Source organism: Geotrypetes seraphini, chromosome 4 (genome assembly GCF_902459505.1).
Source record: "Geotrypetes seraphini chromosome 4, aGeoSer1.1, whole genome shotgun sequence".
Lineage (NCBI taxonomy): Eukaryota > Metazoa > Chordata > Amphibia > Gymnophiona > Dermophiidae > Geotrypetes > Geotrypetes seraphini.
In genome coordinates, this window is record NC_047087.1 from 287,032,727 (window position 1) to 287,054,247 (window position 21,521).

Consider the following 21,521-nt stretch of genomic DNA (forward strand, 5'->3'; position numbering starts at 1 on the left):
CGAACAGGAGTCCAGAGTAGACATGCTCTGGGACTACTTCAAAGTCTCAAACTGGCACCAATTTTTAATTTTGTTCAATAAATACACCAAGTCAAACTGCTTACTGGACAAATGTTCCTTTAAGATCATGAAAGTTGCTCCACCCGACTTTAAAAAAGAGCTACTCACTTGGTTAACTACTGCTCTTACTAGAGGGATATTGAATGAGGAAATGGACCACATACTGATCATACCTATCCCCAAAGATCAGAAAAACTCAATAGCCCTGAAATCCAATTACAGGCCCATAGCGAGCATCCCCCTATTCACTAAGCTACAGGAAGGATTGGTCAACCTGGAACTAGTGAACTATTTAGACAAATTTAACATTCTTAATGAACATCAATCAGGATTTAGAAAAGGTTACAGCACTGAGACAGTTATAGCCTCTATCCTTAATCACCTTTATGGTCTTTTCAGCAGAGGCACAAGTGCTCTGATCTTACAACAAGATCTTAGTAGTGCTTTAGATCTAGTAGACCACGAAATAATGCTACTATGCCTAGATGCAATGGGGCTTTCGGGAAAAGTTAAGAACTGGTTCCATGACTTCCTAACAAAAAGATCATACCGATTGGCCAGCGATGGGAATTACTCTAGCCCATGGAAAAACCCCTCGGGGGTATCCCAGGGCTCCCCACTATCGCCCACACTATTCAACATTTACATCTCATCCTTAGGACATCTATTACAAAAGTTAAACTTAATCTATTGCATGTATGCTGATGATATTTCTATCTTAATTCCTCTAAATAGCATAACAAATGAAATTCTAGATCACATCTCTCATATAATGACCGAAATTGAACAATGGACAATCAACTTCAAACTGAAACTAAATACAGAAAAGATGAAAGTTTTCCTGGCAAGCCCAAAGCACAAAATTACCAGAACATCTCTACATCTAAATGGTCATGAATACGCAATCTCTAAAACTATAAAAATACTGGGAATCACACTAGACACACACCTAACTATGGTAGATCACACGAATATAATGGTGAAGAAGTGCTTTTGCACACTGTGGAAATTAAGGACCATTAAAAAATACTTTGACTCTATATCCTTTAGATTACTGGTGCAATCTTTGGTTCTATCAACACTGGACTACTGCAACATCGTTTATCTAGGTATCCCAAAGAAAACAGTATGAAAACTAAGAATAGTACAGAACACGGCAGTTCACTTGATATACGGATTGAAAAAAAGTGATCACATTAGCCCCTTTTATAGACTACTACACTGGTTGCCAATGGAGGCGCGAATAATGTTCAAATTTGCATGTATTTGTTTCAAGCAGGCCTGGGGACTAGCACCTTCCTATCTCTACCACATTTCGTACTACACAACCCCACACAGTTAACTAGAAACTGCAACACATTTGCATACTCAAGGATCACCGGCTGTCGTTTTTGGACAGATCTTTCAAGTTCCAAGCAAGCAAACAGCAGTCCTGGTTGGGTAACTACATCAGTAGAGCCAGGCTGACCTACAGCGCCTTTCGGAAAGTAATTAAAACCGTACTATTTGACCGATTCATCTCCTAATCAGAAGCCACACTAAATTTATTTTTTCCTTCTGTCTATTCCTCTTGTAATATGTTGTACCGTCACCATTTGCTTTCTGTAATTCGCTGATTGTCCAGCCCTCTTCGATGTGAACTGCCTAGAAGTCATCTGACTATGGTGGTATAGAAGAATAAAGTTATTATTATTACATTGAAGCGATTTGTAGCAGATTTTCAGCTAAAAGCAATCCTTTGTCAATATTATTTTGGAGAGGAAGAGTAGCCTGATTAGTATGGTGGCCTGAGAAACTGGGTTTGATTCCCACTGCAGTTCCTTATGACTCTGGGCAAATCACTTTAACCCTTCATTGCCCCAGGTACAAAATAAGTACCTGTATATAATATGTATTACCTGTAAATAATATGTAACCACAGAAAGGCCTAAAACCTCTTGAGTTTTGTGTCCAATATTGTTCATCTGCTTTCTAAGGGCAATTTCAAACTTCCCAGCAGGGCACAGTAGGCCTGATTCTCAAAACGGCGTCCCAATTAGGCGACAGTAAGCATCCTACTGCCATATAATGGACCAAAAACTTGATGCGGTGAACAACACCTACCATGTAGGCATCTGACTCATGCCTACAAAAGTGCCTAGGCACATCAATGGATGCCTAAGTCCTGTGTAGGCGTGGCTTATGCTGGAAGTGGCCTTAGGTGTCCATAGACATATCTTGGCATTTCCTACATTTAAGGCCCCTAAACAAAAAATAGATATAATTCTGGACGTTGTGTGTACCGGTGATTGACCCGCAGTAGGCACCCATTTTGCAGGCATCTGCTACAGCAGGCACTGTTTCCAGAATCAGGCCCAGTGTGTCTAGAAATCTTGTATCTAATTTTCAAAGAGAAACACACATTTTACCTTTGAAAGCTTCTCATGTACGTAGGATTACCATATGACTCCAGAAAAAGGAGGACGGATTGAGACATCCAGATTTTAGTTCCATTGCTTTCAATAAAAGTAAAACCCAGATGTCTCAATCCCTCCTCGGAGTACCCTAAAGCTTTACACCTGCTTTTCAGACAGGGACACTATTAATAAAAACTAATTTATGCAGATTTAAAAACAGTCTGCTTAGAGACCGTGAGAGACAGTGAGGGGAGAGCAATTTTCAGACAGCTAATTTATCTGGGAAAATGAACATTTACTTACATGAATGGCTTTTAAAATTGTTCTCTTCATTGTATGATGTGTAAATTAATTAATTTGTTAAATGATTTTTTAAAAAATGTATCCGGGTCTGTTTCTGACAGAGGCACCAGTTGTGTGCCATTACACAAGTGATAGGGCCCTCTGAATGCCATGGCAACAGAGTAAATCTTTTTTAAATTTAAAGTAGTGAAGCTAAAATAAGAAGCAGACACATGACAGCTAGTTCAAGCATTGCAACTGAAGTACTGTCATTAAAAGAGCTTGCAGTTGCCTCTTTTGGAAAATGTTATGCTTGCCTGTAATCTGGTTTGCTTCTGTGAATTGTTGTTGTGATATTCTGTTCTCTCAATAAACGATTGTTCAACCCCCGCCCCCCCCACCTCCTCCCTCCCCCCAAAAAAAAAGAGCTTGCAGCTTTCTTACAAATAAAGATGATGAGATATGCAAAATATATAGTAAAAATAATTTTTAACGAAATAAGGGTTTTTCTGGAGGGTATCCCCTTGTAACTTCATGGGTGATATTTCAAACAGCAGCCAATTGCTAATAAAAATCAAATGATGATCGTTGCTGTTGTCTGGGTCTCGCCACGTCTGGGTAGGTAGAACCAACATTTCAACCATCATGCTGTGACCAACGGACTTTCCCGCCAAAATTCAAATTCATGACTAACAGTCCTCCCTGTTCTCAATCGAGTCAGTGGACCCACTATTTATAAAGACAAACTACAGACCTCACAGCATACCCTGACGAAAGCCACAGCATGATGGCTGAAATGTTGTTTCTATCTACCCAGATGAAGCAAGACCGTGACAACAGCAACAATCATGATGCCAGCTGCAGAAGCCTAGGAGAACAAAAAAAAAAAATCATCATCAAGGAATTGAGAGAAATCCAGCTACATGAAATAATCTGTTATGTTTCTTAACCATTCTGATTTTCTCTTCAACAGGATCAGTATGCAAATGCTTTTTTACATGATGATAATATGAATTTCCGTGTCAACTTGCACAGAATGGTAGGTGTACCATCTAGAGTAGGGCTTTCCCAACGTGTCTAGGAACTCTAAAGCAAGATAAGCTTTCATACTATTCATGGGTTGGGTTTTTTCGCAAGATAAATCTGTATAAGTTGAAGACAGTATATACAAGTTTATCCCATGCACATTCATCATGAATATCCTAAAATACCTTCTGGTGTGAGATCCATTGGATAGATCTGGGGAACCCCGATCTTGATATTTATGACTTGTTGGAAGAGTTTTTGCTGCTAAAACAACTCAGGATGGACTCTTGATTACTGTATTGAATGCATTCCATCTTAAAAACATTTACGCTTATTTTGTGAGAGAATTGTCCTTAGTTAGGCAGGAGATAAAGTGGGAGAGAGAGAGAGACAATGAGAGACATCTTAAATGGCAGCCATTGAGGGAGGAGATTCTAATTAGTTTTAGTTTGCACCTCAATGCCAGCATTGGGGAAAATTTGTCTCCTGTGAGGTGAGGTTTCCCAAAATAAATGTTCTAGTACAAAAGGCATACGAGTCTTGAACCAGTGGGTTATCCACACCTAATTGTGAGTTATGTAGATAACTTCAACTCACTTAAATTTTTAAAAATAACTAAATAAAACTGAGGAGGGCTGTAGCCCATGTGAGTTGAAGGTATCTGTCTCTGATTTCAATTTATTATTTTCATGTTTTTCAACCTGAATTTGAGGCTTCTCAATACTTTACCTGAAGATTCGAGGCAGGAAACCCTGGCATGGAAGCCCTAGTACAACCTTGGCCAGAGTAAAGGTCTGTTGTACATACTTCCTCTATGTCCCATGATAGATCGAGTTTTTCATAGAATAGTGACCCACCCAGGCTTGGTAATCCTGGTTGCTCCAGATTGGCCATGGTACATGGTCTAGTTCGGCTACAGAGTGACAAATGTCTCAAATTGCCATTTCATTCAATTCTTCTTTCACATTGTCCGATTGCCTGGAGGATCCAGAATATTTTGGGCATATTTCATGGCTCTTGAGCATGTGGCCTTAGCATGGAAGGTCTATTCTGAGGTGGTCATAGCTATTATCCTATGATCTAAGAAACCGGCGACTGTCGCAGCCTATAGTAAGGCTTGGAAATTGTTTCAGCACTGGTGTGCTGAGCAGAATGTGGAGCCTTTTAAGGTTTTGATGTTAGTTTTCCTGGTATTCCTTCAGGACAGTCTCAAGAAGAGTCTGTCAGTTGGTTCCCTCAAAGTACAGGTGGCAGGCCTCTTGTACTTTAGGGCTTGAGTGGAGAAAGTTTCTTTGGCATCTCATCCTGTTGTAGCCAGATTATTGAAGGGAACTTTGTGGCTACATCCTCCAATGCGACAGCCATTCCAGATGTGAAATCTTAACATTGTTTTGACAGGAAGCATCACTGGTAGATCTTACGGTCAGGACAGTTTTCCTGGTAGCTATCATCTCAGCAACAAAGGTCTCTGGCTCAGGCTCTATCATGCAGGGAGCCTTTCCTCAGATTTATGAAAGCTGACATCTCAATGCGCATGGTACCTACCTTCCTTCCTGCCAAAGGTAGTTTCAAATTTCCATGTAAATCAGGAAGTCTGACTGCCTGTGATCCATGCCTTGGGTTTGAAGAAAAAGAACAAAATTTTGGAATTGCTGGATATTAGGAGAATTCTTCTTCATTATCTTGAGGTGACGAATGATTTTTGTCTCTCAAATCATCTTTTTGTACTAACAAATCCTAGCCACCTGTGGAAGCTGACTTCTACTTCAAGATAGATTTGCATTGCTATTTCTTCAACATACATCGAGCTTGGTTAGCAACAACAGATTTGAAAGCACACATATGAGGAATCCTGGACAGTTCTGCTTCAGTAGATGTGTAGGGTGGCTACATGGTCCATCCTGCATACTTTAATGAAATTTTACAGGGTGGGTATAGTGGCACAACTAGACGCTGCTTTTGGCTCCTCTGTGCTAACAGCAGGCTCTTCCGCACCGTCGTAGACTTAGGGGACTGCTTTGGTACATCCTACTGGTTCAAGATTCATATGCCTTTTGCCCTAGAAGGGAAGATTAGGTTCTTACCTCAATAATCTTCTTTCTAGTAGAAAGGCATATGAGTGTTGAAGACCCACCCTGTCAGATTTCATTTAGCCTGCTTACTGTCTCAGATAGGTATGCATTTCCAGATGCTGGAAATTCTCTTGTTCCATAGATCTGAAGAATGATGAGATAATTCTCTAGAACTACATATGTATTATTGCCAGTTGCACTCAGGTAGGTGGCTAGGTCTGTTACACCTTATTTTATGTGATGTTCCTATTGACATTGGTGTCTTTGATTATAGTCATTAAGAGCAGAACAGATTTTGAGCTTGATCAAGATGGCTGCCTGAAGGAGCTCAACGGAATCTGTCATTCAACTCTTACAATTTCTATGATTAATCGTAAGACCCAGGTTTTCCCTACTGAGCTCAGGTTGTTGTCTTAATTATCTGGTCCGATGGATGCTTTTGCCGAAAGGGGACCTAGGATAGGTCCAGTGGAACAGTCCTCGGCTGGAGGCAGGAACAAGGTGGAAGGATCCTTGACCTCCTTCAAGGCAGCCGGACTATCCCCGGATCTACAGAGCCCGCTGGCATAGCCTCAGCCCTGATTTGCATCTCTGGATGTGACAGGAGGGAACAGTGAGGTAATTCTGCTTTCAGATTCTGTGGCAGGAGAACTGCCCGTGGTTCAGGTGATGCAAGAGAGATCTACACTGGTGCTGGCTTTTGGTGGATCATTGCAGTCGATAGATGGGAGCCGGGGTAATCTGCCATTCAAGAATCCTCAGGTTCTGAGAATTTTGTTAACTTGGGATCTCAGCCAATGTTGCCTCCTTTGGTAAAACCCTCTGTATTTAGTTTGGAATTCATTTGGGAAGCAATTTCATCTTTGCACGTATCATTGGGGGGCCCAAATGCAGACACTATCTTCCCATTGTAATACCATGTTAACTGAATCTACAATTTTGAAGAATAAAGTGAATGAATTGGAATCTAAGTTTGTAGAACATGTAACTAAACTGGATACTATTGAATCCCAGGGTCAAACCTGGATTAAAGACAGTGAGAATATTTGCTTTAAACTGGAAATCCTGGAAAATGCAGTCAGAAGACAGAACCTCAAATTGATCAATTTCTCCAAAGTATATTCTGTTTCTCCTATTAAAGTGTTAAAAGATATCTGTCTGAGGTATTACAGGTTCCAGAATCTTCCGACCCTCTGATCTCCAAGATTTATTACTTTCTTTAGGGGAAAAGAATCCTGTTAATAACCAACAAGATCTTTTGATAGACAGTTTGGACTTAAACTAATTTCCTGCAGAGATCGGAAATTGAGGTAGTAGCTTTGGCTACTTTACTAGTACAATTGGCATTGGACTCTGACAGATACTGGTTGCTTAAGATGTCTTTTAAGCACCAAGAAGTTTTGTTCAAGAACCATAAAATACGAATGTACCTGGATGTATCAAGGGCTTCTCAAGAGAAATCAATTTTTACACTTGTGACATCAGATCTTACAAATGGGTGCAACCTTTGAACTTAGATATCCATGCAAATGCATGATTACCCTTCCGAGAGTTAAATATGTATTTTTTGAAATTACACAGTTAGTTAAATTTATTACTGGTAAGGCAGTTGCTTCTTCAAGCATCCTGTTAATGCTGCAATCACAGTCTCTGCAATGATTAATTAAGGTCTAAACTTCAGGCACTATCAGTTTTTCTTTTGTAGTTATACTTAATGAATTAAGTTGGTTTCTCATAGCTCTTTTCCTATTAATTGTGGACTAACTAATAGTGCAAAATAATTTTTTTTCCTCTTGATAATTATATTTATACTAGTTTTTTAGCCCGTTACATTAATGGGTGCTAGAATAGATGTGTAGACTTAGGCATTTCTTTCTTTCTTTCTCTCTTTATGTCTGTATTTTTTTCTCCGTGGCCCCTTTCTTTCTTTATGTCTGTCTATTTCTGTCTCTCTCCCTGGCCCCCTGTCTGTCTGTCTGTCTATCTTTCTGTCTTTCCTGCCCATTGTCTGTCTATATTTATTTATTTCTGTCTCTCCCCCCTGTCCAGTAGAAATCCTTCCCTGCTCCCCCTGTCCAGCAGTAACTCTTCTCCCTTCCTTTGACATCCCCCCTGTCCAGCAACACCCCTTCCCTGCTTCCCCTGTCCAGCAGTAGCCCTTCTCCCTTCCTTTTACCTCCCCCCCTATGCAACAGCAGCATTTCTCTTCCCTTGTCTTCCTTCTCCCTCATTTCCTCTATTGGCAGCATTTCTTCCCCCCCCCCCCCCCCGGTCTCACACAGCCATCGGCAGCGTTTCTCATTCCCCCTCCCCCCCCTGGGGTCTCACACAGCCATCAGCAGTGCAGCATTCACAACTCACTGCTCCTGCTTGCTTCGATCCTTTGTCACTGCCGGGTCCCACCTACTTTCTGTTTCCGCGAAGGCAGCGAGGAAGGCCTGAAGCAAGCAGGAGCAGCGAGTTGAAGCCTCCCTCCCTGCCCTATCTTCCTTCAATGCCACCCTAGCTAGGAAGCGACTTTGGCCATGCTCCGGGGGCTCTAACACTGTGCTTGCCAGCTTCACTTCTCCTCCCTCCCCCCGTCTCTGGTTTTGGAGGAACAGGGTCGGGAAGCCGGCAAGCATAGTGTAGTCAGAAGTCAGCTGGCGTCGGAGATCAGGCAATCAGCTGAGGCAGGCACTGCCACGGATCACAGACCCACCAACTTTGAAGTGTGCATATGCGCTAAGAGAATTATTATAGCGGATATGTGCTGGAGAATTTTATTCTTCTTTTTGTTTGCAATGTTTATTTCTGAGTGATTATATTACCATGGAAAATTAATACTGAAAACAAAAAAAAGCAGAGCAGATTTGGCTTTGTTGTGGAGATCCCCATTCCCTTCCTTTTTATTTCTCCTCTTACAGTGCTTTGATACAAATTGAGGAGCTGCAGCATAGCCCAGAGATATACGGGAGGAGTAGCTGAAAAAAATTTACATGGTGCCTTCTACACAACTCATGATTAGAGGTGGATGACCCACTGGTTCAAGACTCATATACCTATCTGCAAGAAAGAAGATTATCGAGGTAAGAACTTTAATCTTCTCATGGCATCCAGAAGTGAAAATAATAATAATAGAAAGAAGGTGATGGGAAAACAAAATCCATCATTCCAGTTCTCATACTTGAACATAGCAAATGAGACAAAAAAACATCTCTATGTAGCTTTGAGTGTGTGAAGAAATTGGAGGCCATTTTCTTTTTCTCATGCTGTGTTCAGGCACATTACACAAATTTGCAGTGAAGTTTTATTTTACATGAGTTTGACCAAGTGATTTGAGAGTATTTACTGATTTATTTCTTGTCTTTGTGTGTTTGAAGCCTATGAGACATAGGAAGAAAGCAGCAGACAAGAACCTTCCCTGCCGACCCCTGGTGTGTGCTGTGCTGGGTGAGTATCAGTTAAGCTGGTGTTTTCAGGGAATAACTATTATACTCTTAATTCTCAGCTAAAGAGAGAAAAAGCTAAAATGTTTTAAAATTACCTACTGAATAAAATTTCTCCTCTGTTTAACCAGAGTGAATTTTATAAATATTAATGTCTTGTGAAAGTAAGGATCTTGTGTAGTTTGTAGCGATAAATTGTGTAAGTCCTAGCACAAACACAGGAATTCATGTAGCCGAGGCTGAAATGGAAGAATCAACTGGTAGCTAAGCCTGCTTAGCAGACTGTGATGATAGACTCAACTGGCAAACAGGACTGTCTGGCAGTCTGCAAGTCTGTAATAACTATAGTCATAGCAGAAATGAACTGTAGTTACTCATTTAATTGGGTGTATCTAGTTAGAAGCAGCACTACCATTGAGTAACTGTGCTTCTGGGGTTTATTGTACATGGCCCTGCTTTTTTAGCTCTTACTGAGGCCCTGCAATAAATCTCTGAATATGACTGTACATTCCTCTGCATCCCCCCATTGGATATCCCTGTGTTTAGCAGGCTGTTCAGAGGAGGTAAGAGGCTAGATGTTGAGGGAGAATCAGGAATAAGACCTCCATGAAAATGTAGGTGAAGACCCCTATGAGACCAGCAGAGCATATTTTTAATAGAGACGTGCTATTGAATGCAGGTTTCTGAATAATAAAAAAATCATATCTCTCTCCCTGTCAGCAGAAACAATATGCTTATAGGTTCATCTTTGCTCTAGTAGCTAGAAAATATCTGTTGACTGTAACAGCATTGGATATTTTGTGACTTTCCAAGAAGACAAACCCAAACAAGAGGTCCTACCAACGGTTATCTGCACTGCTGACAAAGGGACAATAAAGCTGTAGCATTTTAATTGGTTTTTAATCGGCACAGCCAATTAGTGCACCAATTAAACCAATTAAGTTAAGTGGTAGTAGGGTGCTTACCGCTACCTAACTTAGGATGCTATTTTTGAATCGGACCCCAAATGTGTTCAAGCTAACTAGGAAGTAAGAATGTATCATTTTTTTATGGTTTTGCATTACTGCACTTGATATTTTTTTTAATCATTTTGGAATATGTGACTCCTGTTGGGATGTTCATTGTCTGTGATATATTTAAAAAACTGATTTTTAAATGATTTGCTAATGGCTTTAATTCTTTATTGGTTTCTTTATAGACTTGGTAGTGGAGTTCATTGTGACACACATGATGAAAGAGTTTCCAATGGATCTTTATGTGTAAGTATTGCCATAAGATGCCCAGTTTCTAGGATAATATACTTCATAGCAGGGCTGGCTCAAGGGACTTTGGCAACCTGAGCCAACTTTTACATTGGCGCCACCCTCTCCACCACCTGTCCTTCTCCACCATGATCCCATATCTCCTTCCTTTGAGCCAGGGCCTTACCTGATCCTTAGGTAGAGCCAGCCCTGCTTCAAAGTTTGAGAGTACATTTTCACCTGAAAACTACACCAGCGTCAACAAAGTTCAAATGTACAAAACACTTATACATTGTTAGCTGGGTAACTAAATTGTTGTATCACATAAAAATCAAAAGTCCTTTAGAGAATCGCACCTAGCGATGCTTAAGCCCTTCTCTGCCCCTAAACACACCTACTTTGGAGTTATCTTCAATGTCTGAACCAGTTTGAATTTCCTGGTAGATGGTATGTTTCCTGTTTGTCAGCTGATACCCGGTTTGTGTTGAACCCTGGGTTCCTGCTTGAGTCATGCTAGTTTTAATGGAGAGAGCTTGAAGTCAGTGAGCCTTGCAAGCACAGCTCCTGTAGATGGCAAGTGGCGAAATACAGTCCTGTGTCTGGCTGAATGCTTTGTCTTCTAAAGTGATGGAAAGTTGAGAAGTGAGAGGGGAGCAGCGGATGGTGATTGAGGAGTTGCCATACATCCATTAGACTGTTTTGCAACCTCCAGTCTGATACCTTCGATTAGAATTGACGCTTACTGAACTAAAATCCATTATTGGATAATTGTGATTACATTGAGTGCAGCTATAATTATGATTATGCTGTTATTGATGTTTGAGTGATTGTATGTGTGTGAATGATGTATGAGTCGGTTGATGGGAGAAAGATCACTAACTGTAAAAAATTTACATGAAAAAATATTTATAACTTGAGAAATATTATGTAATATTTATAATTGATTAGAGGTATAGAGTGCTTGATGGTGTTTAAGTTATTAAATTAATTAAAAGGAAAAAGCATTTTAGCAATAAATGATAGCTGATCCGTATACTTTAGAAATATATTTGATGAATATATTGAGGCAGCAAACCTATATTATCCTATTTCAATATAGAGAAAAAAATTTGTGTACAATAAGAAGTGCTCAGAGCATTGTAGATAACACCAGCTGCAATGTTCCCTCTAAACTGTGCAGCCACACACTTCATTTCAGAACCCCACTCAGCAGTTCTTGGCTGCTGAGCACCAAGAGCAGCATTTTCCCCACCATCCAAGCTGCTACTACAGCTTTTCCAAATGAGCAGTAGCTGCGGCACCCACAGCCTCTCTCTGCTTGTCTGCTGGAACTGGAAGAGGATGTCGAGAGTGCATCTCTATGCGACAGTGAGGCGGGCTGTTTTGCCCTGGATCGGTAGCATGGAATGTTGCTACTCTTTGGGTTTTAGCCAGGTACTAGTGACCTGGATTGGCTACCGTGAGAACAAGCTACTGGGCTTGATGGACCATTGGTCTGATCCAGTAAAGCTATTCTTATGCCACTGCTGCTCATTTGAGGAAGTAGCATTAGCGACCGGGGGAGAGGGGGCAGTCGCTGTATGGAGGGGGGATACACAACGACATAATGATGGAAGAGGGGAGAGAAAGAGACAGAAGATGGTGGAAGGGGGACATGAAAGAGGAGACGCTGGATGGAAAGGAGAGATAGGGCAAACACTTTATAGAATTGTGGGGGGGGGGAGAAGGGGAACAAGGAGGTATCTGACACTGGATGGAAGGGGAAAGAGAGAGAAGGAAAGTACTGATGAAGGGGGAGAGAGAGATGAGGGCAGATTCTGTATAGAAGTGGGAAGACAAATTCTAGATAGAACAGGGGAGAGAGGACAGATGTTAGGTGGTGGGTTACAAAGTGGAGGGAAATGATGGAACAGGGGAAATGAAAGGGGAGATGGATGGAAAGGTGAGGAGGCAGATATTGTATGGAAGAGGAGAGGAGGAAATATTGCTGGAAGGGAAGAGGGGGGGGGGAGATGCTGGATGGATAGAGGAGGGGGGATAAGCTGTATAAAAGGGAGACAGAAGCCTGGAGAGATGATGGAAGGATGAAGTGAAAGTGGAGAGAGGTTGCAGACTGTATGGAAGGGGGGAAGAGACAATGGAAGGAGATACTGATGGAAGGGGAGAGAATATAAAGACGCTAGATAGAAAGGGGGAGAGAGGAGGCAGATACTGTTTAGATGGGGACAGATGCTGGATGGAAGAGGGGAAAGATATAAAACATTTAGGAAGGGAAAAACAGAAAGTAGAGAGAGAACGATGTAAGGAGAAAATTCTTAGTGGAGTGCATGAATTGGTGCAGGAGGTAATGGTGCTGGGGCTGCTTGATGACAATGATCATAACATGATCAGATTTGATAAAATAACTGGAATAAGTTCACACAAGAAATCCAATAAATCAGCATTTAACTTTAAAAAAGGAGTCTATGATAACATGAGGAGAATGGTAAAAAAGAAACTTAGAGGAGCAGCTGCAAAGGTCAAAAATTTACATTAGATGTGGATGTTATTCAAAAATATCATCCTGGAAGCCCAGACTAGATATATTCCATGTATTATAAAAGGAGGAAGGAAGACCAAATGCAGCTGGCATGGTTAATGAGTGAGATGAAGGAAACAATTGGAGCTAAAGGAGAATCCTTCAGAAAATAGAAGAAAGATCCAACTAAAAATAATTGTGAACAGCACAAGGAATGGCAAGTCAAATGCAAGGCGCTAATAAGGAAGATAAAGAGAGACCTTGAAAAGAAGATTGCACTGGAAGCAAAAACACACAGTAAAAACTTTTTTAAGTATATTAAAATCAAGAAACCTGGAAGAAAAAAAGTTGGACTTTTAGATGATCGTGGGATAAAAGGTGCTCTCAGGAAAGACAAGGCCATAGCAGAGAGATTAAATTAATTCTTTGCTTCAGTCTTCAGTGAGGAAGATGTGGGTGAGTTACTGGTGCTAGAAATGGTATTCAATTCGGGTGAATAAGAGAAACTCAAACATATCTCTGTAACGCTAGAAGATGTAATGGGTCAAGTCTGACAAATTGAACAGTAGCAAATCACCTAGACCAGCTAATATACATCCCAGAGTGCAGAGCTATTAGTAATTTAGTAATTTTTCTTTAAAATCCAGCATAGCACCAGAAGACTGGAGAAGGCCAATGTGATGCCGATTTTTAAAAAGGGTTCCAGAGATGATCTGAGAAATTATAGACTGGTGAGTCTGACGTCCGTGCTGGGCAAAATGGTAGAGATTATTATAAAAAAACAAAATGGCAGAACATACACATAAGCATGGATTAATGAGAGAAAGCCAACATGGATTTAGTAAATGGAAATCTTGCCTCACCAATCTACTGCATTTCTTTGAAGGGGTGAACGAACATGTTGATAAAGGTGAGTCAGATGATGTCATGTATTTGGATTTTCAAAAGGCATTTGTCAAAGTACCTCATGAAAGACTTATGAGGGAATTAGAAAGCCATGGGATAGGAGGTACAGATTAAGAATTGATTGAAAGATAGAAAACAGACAGTAGGTTTAAATGGTCAGTATTCTCAATGGAGAAGGGTAAATAGTGGGGTTCAAAAAAACTGCAATGTTTTCCTTCTAGCAAACAATATCATTCACACAAACTCCCAATTTCTATGTGTAGAATAGAGTGGAGGAAGAGCTTATAATGTCTAAAGGAGGATAAGCCTCAGAACACCGTTGGAAAGAAAACCTCTCCCAATTGGAAAGGGCAAATCACTTCATTAGCTGAAAAACCTCCTTATGATATAAGTTAAATATTTATATGATGTACTGTTAAACAACTATCTTCATATGTTTTTGTGTTATATAGCATATAAACTGCTCATGCAGTGTTTAAACTGTTATAAACCGGTACACTTATTTTTTCTGGTGTGCCAGTGCACAGATCTCTTTCAGCGTGGTTGAGCAACACAAACTGGTCCTCCCCAACCAATGATGGCCAACCATTTTGCCTCACAGCTGCTTCAGGGCATTAGGGGGAACAGACTTCAAAATGCCACAAAATATGCTCAGCACTGCCCTGTTTATAACAGTTTAAATGCTGCATAAGCAGTTTATATGCTATATAACACAAGAACATTTATTTATTAATTAAAAAATGTATATACCACATACAACTATGTGGTTTCCATATCACATACATAAAATTTTGGTTCCTTGCAATTACCACATATAACATAGAGATGAAGATAGTTGTTTAATAGTACATCATATAAATCTTTAACTTACAACATAAGGAGGTTTTTCAGCTGATGAAGTGATTTGCCCTTTCCAATTGGAAGAGATTTTCCCTCCAACTGGAGGGGCCTTAAACAACCTTGGCCAATCAGAGCCTCAAGTGGTGTACGTCAAGGTTCTGTTCTTGGGCCTGTTCTTTTTAACATTTTTATAAGAGATATTGCTGAAGGGCTGTCAGGTAAGATGTTGCCTCTTTGCGGGTGATACCAAAATCTGCAATAGAGCAGACACCCCGGATGGTGTGAATAACATGAAGAAAGACTAGCGAAGCTTGAAGAATGGTCTGAAATTTGGCAGTTAAAATTGAATGCTAAGAAATGGAAGGTTATGCATTTGGGCTGCAAAAACCTGAGTGAATGGTACAGTTTAAGGGGTGAAGAACTTATGTACAAGACAGAATGGTAGGACTTGGGTGTGATTGTATGTGATGATCTTAAGGTGGTCAAACAGTGATACAGTGATGGCGAAAGCTAGAAGGATGCTAGGATGCATAGGAAGAGGTTTGGCCAGTATGAAAAAGGAGGTATTGATGCCCCTGTATAAGACTGGTGAGACCTCATTTAGAATATTGTGTACAATTTTGGAGATCCCACCTTCAGAAAGATATAAAAAGGATGGTGTCGGTCCAGAGGAAGGCTACTAAAATGGTGCATTGTCCTCATCATAAGGCATATGAGGACAGACTTAAAGATCTGAATTTGTATACTTTGGAGGAAAGGCGTGAGAGGGGATATATGATAGAGATGTTTAAATAATTACGTGGCATAAATGCGCATGAATTGAGTCTTTCATTTGAAAGGTAGCTCTGGATTGAGAGGGCATAGAATGAAGTTAAGAGGTGATAGGCTCAGGAATAATCTAAGGAATTTCTTTTTTACAGAAAGGGTAGTAGATGCATGGCGCAGTCTCCCAAAGAAGTGGTGGAAACAGAGACTGTGTGTGAATTCAAGAAAGCATGGGATAGACATGTGGGATCTTTTAGAGAGAGGAAGAGATAATGGTTACTGCGGATGGGCAGATGGATGGGCCATTTGGCGTTTATCTGCCATCATGTTTCTTTGTTTCTATTTTTCTATATTGCAGTGGAAGGTAGAAAAATATAATTTTATTTTCTGTTTTGTGATTACAATATGTCAGATTTGAAATGTGTATCCTGCCAGAGCTGGTGTTAACGAACATGAACTAGGACCTAACAGAGAGGGGAAAATACTTTTTTGTTTATTTTTTTTATACCACAGTGTTGGTGTGGGGTTGGAGAGGGAAAATGGGGAGGGGGGCATGGAAAGGCTACAAAGTAAACCCGCCAGGATGTTTGACCCCCCCCCCCAAAAAAAAAACCCCAAAACAAACGCCTGATTGGGCAGGAAAATTGAATCAAAAAATCACTCGTGGAGACTACTTGAAAGATTTATGGTAACTTAATTTACTTATGGAGGGGATGCTTAAGTCTGTGACTTCTCAGATGACTACCTTTTCTAAGCAAGTGGGGGATAAATTTGAGAATGTGGACTTTAGTTTAATTTATTTGGTTAATCATGTTTCAGGTTTAGAGACACAGGTGCTATGCTGCAAGGCTACTTCTGATTCACAGGTTATTCATTGATTCAATGATTCACAGGTTATTCATTTTAAATTGGAAATAATGGAAAATGCTTGCAGATTTTGCAACCTTCGTTTGTTAAATTTTCCTTCTATATATTGGCCCCCGAGTTCTTGTTGAGAAAGTATCTCAGAGAGATTTTGGTGTTGCCTAATTCTGTAACTATACCTTTGAGATACTGATATTATTTGCTGTCTAGGGGAAAAAAAACCTCCAGGATAACCAACAGGGAATGGACCAATTGGTAACATCTAATGTAGATTTGACTGCTTTCCTACAAGATTGTCAAGATACTATTAACTTAATGTAGATCCACTTTGTTGGTTACATTTGTAATTGAAAGTAACAAGTCATTCATGATGAAAAAGGGAGTGAATTTTTGTGATGTATCTAAAGCCACTCAGCTACAGTGCAAGACATTTTTAGCCTTGAAACCTAGAGTGGTGGCTCCAGGTACAATATTTTTTCTTAAATATCCTTGTAAATGCCTCATTATGTATCAGGGGAAAAATTTTTCTTTGTGGCTCTCTACAGATAGAAGATTCGCAGTCTTGATGTGATGGAGTTGTTAAAGAATAATGCCAGTTAAATAGTTGAGGAAATTTTTTTCTCTCTTTTTTTTTGGGGGGGGGAGGGGAATTATTTATTTTCTTTTTTTTTCAAATAGGGGCTTGTTGTAGGTCTTAGATTTGATTATTAATTTAAAGCAAATCTAAAATTGATTTCTGTAACTTTTTAATGGTTAAAAATAGACTGATTTTCAGAGTTTGACATTCAACAAAATAGACCATTGTAAAAGTGTGAAAATATCCTTATACCCTTTTGTCCTGTATATTTCTTTTTATAGCCGATGTATCCAGATAGTCCATAAACTGCTGTGCTATCAAAAGAAATGTAGAGTGAGGCTGCACTATACCTGGAGAGAGCTCTGGTCAGGTAATCTTCTAACATATCATTACTTTTTATTTATCTGACTGATAAAAGTAATATTTGTTAAGAGAGTCATCAAAGTAGCCAATGAGGGGGGAAGTTATCAAGGTACTGGAAAAGGCATGATTTTACACACTTTGATTTATCACAGGAGTCACCAATCTACAGTATAATGGTCCGACAGATTGCTGACTACTGTGGTAAAATGAATAACACTACTTGCAAGCCACATCACAAACAGCATTATTCCAGTGGCCTGGGAACACCAGGCTTCAAAAGCTGATGTTCCCAGGCTGGAGCCTAATATGGGCTAGTGCTCCCCCCCAATAAAATTTCTGAACACCCCTAATCAAATCCTCCCCCCCCCCTTTTTAAAGGGCCCTCACCATCTTCTTGGGCATAGCAGCCCTTTAAGTTTCAAGTTTATTTATGGCTTGCTATACCGACCATCACATGTATCTGAACAGTTTACAAATTTAAAAAATCTAATAAAATTTAAGATTTAGTTGAAATAAAATACAAGGGGGGTAAACCTAGGACTAAGAGAGATTAAGACTTATTAGAAACAAAAGGTGCTAGGGGATAGGGAAGTTTTGATTACAATATGTAAATAAAAATAAAAAGGAGGGGTAGAGGGATAGGAAGTAACAAGATGGAGATGGAGATGTCGCTTCTTAAAAGCATTTTTTTTTAATTTCCCTTATTAATAGGCATCTTTAAAAAGAAATGTTTTAAGGTTTGTTTTAAATTTATTTAGGGAATTTTCACTGCGAAGATAAAGTGGCATTGCATTCCAGAGCGATGGTGTGACTACAGAAAAAATGGAATTTCTAGTATAGTATAGGTCCTTGATTGAGGGTACTGTCAGTAAGTTCTGAGTCATAGATCTAAGGGCCCTAGGAGGGGTATGTGGAATGAGCTATTTGTCTAGGAAAGCAGGGAGGTGGGCAGTCTTAATTTTAAAGGTTAGAAGAAGGATTTTATATGTTGTTCTGTGAGAGACTGGTAACCGGTGTAACTCTTGAAGAAGCGGGGTAACATGATCATATTGTTCGGCCTTATAGATAAGTTTGATCGCAGTATTTTGGATTAGTTGCAATCTATGGAGTTTTTTTGAGTTATGCCCTGATAGAGTTACAATAGTCTATGTGTGAGATGATTAATGAGTGAATTAAATTTTGGATCAAAGTGGGTTCTAGAACAGAGGTTATAGAATGAATTTACCTAGTAGTCCAGTGGTCTTTGAGCCAGAACAATCCCCAGTTGCTACTGCCCATTTTTAGAGTGCTACCGGATGTACGCAGTGTTGTAAAGAGTCATTCATGAGACAGTCCCTCCTCAATTGAGCTTACAATCTAAACAGACAAGAAAGACAAACAGGATGCCAGGGTGGGTTAGGGGGGTTGGTTAATCTGCCAGCTATGATGGTGAGCAGTTATGGATTGAAGGCTATATCAAACAGGTGGGTTTTCAGTCTACTTTTAAACAAGGAAAGAGATGGGGCGTGATGGATGAATTCAGATAGTGTATTCCTGGCATACGGCATAACTAGAAGAAAGGAACGAAGTAGAAGGGTACAGATAAAAGCAGCTCTATCTCCAAAATGGCATCCTTAATTTCATGCTACTGTCACCAGTTGTGATGTTTCATACCACTAGGTGGCTATTTTGGAGATTGTGCCAACAGTCAGGCCTCAGAGTAATACTCCTTGTAAGGACTGGCCAGGTATGTGCAAATTTTTTCTCATGTGAGCAACAAGTAACAGAAAAATGAAGGCCTCTCTAGTCTACCTAACCATGCCATCTGTTAACCCCTCCTCTGCTCTAGAAATCCAACATACTTGTCTAAAGCTTTCTTAAATTCAGATACACTTTTTGTCTCTCTACCACCTCCACCTTTTTAGTACAATAGGCACATCATTCTGGAACACTTGAGTTGTAATCCCTAGTTGCGAGATCCTATGTAGAGGGCCTCATTAGCATTTTTCTGCTCCATCTCCCATCTCGCTGGGCTGTCCTGTAATACTTATTTCGTTTTATAGCCTGCTCTCCCCAGGAGCTCAGAACGGAGTCGGTCTGTTCTGCTTTTGTTTATTTTAAAGTTAATTTGGGGTTTTTAAAATCTGGTCGTGAGGCTTTTCGGTGCTGCAGAGGCTCCCAATTTAGGGACATCTCTGGCTGCAGAGAACACAGGCTCTGAGGGCAATAGTCTGTAGCCAAGTGGCAGCCTGCTTGACAGGGCACCTGCTTGGTCAGTCTGCATTAACAGTCCAGGAGTTCAGGGAGCATGGCTCGTTCCAGGTTTTGTCCACAGAGAGCTTGAACGTAGGCTGATTGGCCTCTTGGTGTTTTTTCATAAGTATCAGGTGCCAACTGTGTTTCCTCTCCCTGTCTTTGTGCGTGAGTTCCATGGGGGGAGGGTTGAGGTCTCCGTCCAGCCAGTTGGACTGTGAGCAGTCTAAAGAAGCAAGCTATCCAGATGTCCTGGCTTGTCTGAGGCTGTAGTTTTACTGGTTTTTGCCCTTCCAGTACCCTCATGGTACAGTGAGTAAGACTATGAAAGAAATTGTGTCTGTGTGTGAGGGGTGTTTTAAAAGTCATTTAAAAAGATTTCTGGGACTAGGGCCAGAGCTCAGGGAATTTTGGGACGGGCCAGCACCAACGGCTTGACATTACTTGAACATGCTAGGGTCAGTGGTAGCAAAGATAGATGTGTATGTAAAACCCAGATATTTTAATCCATCCTCCTTTTTCTGGAGCCATATGGTAACCCTAAGATGGGTTAATAGAAGAAGGGGGAGAGAAGTTAAAGTGGAAAGGTTTGCATGAGTGTGGGGTTAAGAATAGGATACAACGAGAGAGTTGAACAGCCGTTATTAGTTATATATACTGAGGTATCACAGAACTTGCTGTGAATGGAACATAATCATGATTCAAGGTTATTTTCTGATTCACCATTAAAGTATGGAATTCATGCTAGGAGAGGAACCTGAAAGTACAAAAAATCAAAGTCTACAGAAGTTTTTCAGTAGCCTTCAAACATTTTGGGAGGTAATCAAACCCCCTCTTCTGACTGTTTGAGCTTCAATATGCACTTAAAATGATGAATTTCCTTGAGTCATGTATGATGGACAGCATATACAGTAGAGCTGAGGATCTATAGGACTTCATTCTTGACAACACCTTTTATTTTCTCAGTCCAGCATTATAGCAATGATCCATTGACTCAATTGTTGGTACATGGTGGCTTAATTTGAAAGCTGATACAAAGATTTTCTTGAAATGAACTGCATTTGTCTGTATCAAGAAATGACTATGCTTTTTTTTCATTTTGTCCCTCTTGGCAAAATAGTCTTATCCTAGGACAAGCAGGCAGCATATTCTCACATGTGGGTCACGTCATCCACGGAGCCCTATACGGACAATGCTAAAGTGTACTGTCACTTTAAGCTTTTGCGAAGCTTCGAGAGTACCTGCACCATGCACACAAGAATGCCTTCCTGCCCGACGTCAGCTCACAGTTCCTCGGTGCTTCGTTTTCTGCAGAGCAAAGAAATTGTGTCTGGACTCTGTCCATACTCATTGCCTTCCCATCAATTATTTTTTGCCTTTTCAGCTTGTTTTATTTTTTATTTTATTATCTAATTAGTGTTTTATTTTCTTTCTTTACTGTTGCTTTGTTTTTTTGGTCGCATTTTCAACCTTCAAACTTCCTTCAATTGGGCCTTTGGCCCGTCTAGTCTTTGGGTATTCAACTTTTATTTTTCGGTCTCGGTTCTGCAACCATTGCGTTTTTTGACCTTGACACCAAGATTTTCCCTCTCATGTTGAAGCCTTCTAATGGGTTCAAGAAGTGCTCTCATTGCCAACAGCCCATAGAACTCACTGATCTGCACAACTGGTGCATTTAGTTTCTAGGGCCGGAGCATCGAGTGGATTCCTGTACCCTCTGTCTTATGTTGAAAAAACACTCCCTTAAGGCTCAACACATCCGGCAAGAGAAGCTTTCTGGAGCAGCTGTGGCTTCCGAGGACAAATCGGTGTCAGTGGTACCAATTGTACTAGCATTGACACCTTCCTTAACATCGGATTTTGTTCCTGCATTGGGTAAACCTGCTAGGAAGTTGTCCTTTTCTCATCCAGCATCGTAGGCATCGTCAGCATCGAGTCTCTCGATGCATGC

At 40.4% G+C, this 21,521-nt stretch overlaps 1 protein-coding gene across 5 annotated transcripts in view; it reads left to right on the top strand.

Moving 5' to 3' along the window:
- ARMH3 (armadillo like helical domain containing 3) overlaps window positions 1-21,521 on the top strand; it is a 284,642-nt gene that overhangs the window by 158,957 nt on the left and 104,164 nt on the right. For all 5 annotated transcript variants that reach the window (XM_033941140.1, XM_033941139.1, XM_033941138.1 and 2 more), the window contains 4 exons: window positions 3,712-3,777; window positions 9,199-9,268; window positions 10,463-10,523; window positions 17,257-17,345. In XM_033941140.1, the coding sequence (XP_033797031.1) occupies window positions 3,712-3,777; window positions 9,199-9,268; window positions 10,463-10,523; window positions 17,257-17,345 (286 nt within the window). The remainder of the gene's footprint in view (window positions 1-3,711; window positions 3,778-9,198; window positions 9,269-10,462; window positions 10,524-17,256; window positions 17,346-21,521) is intronic.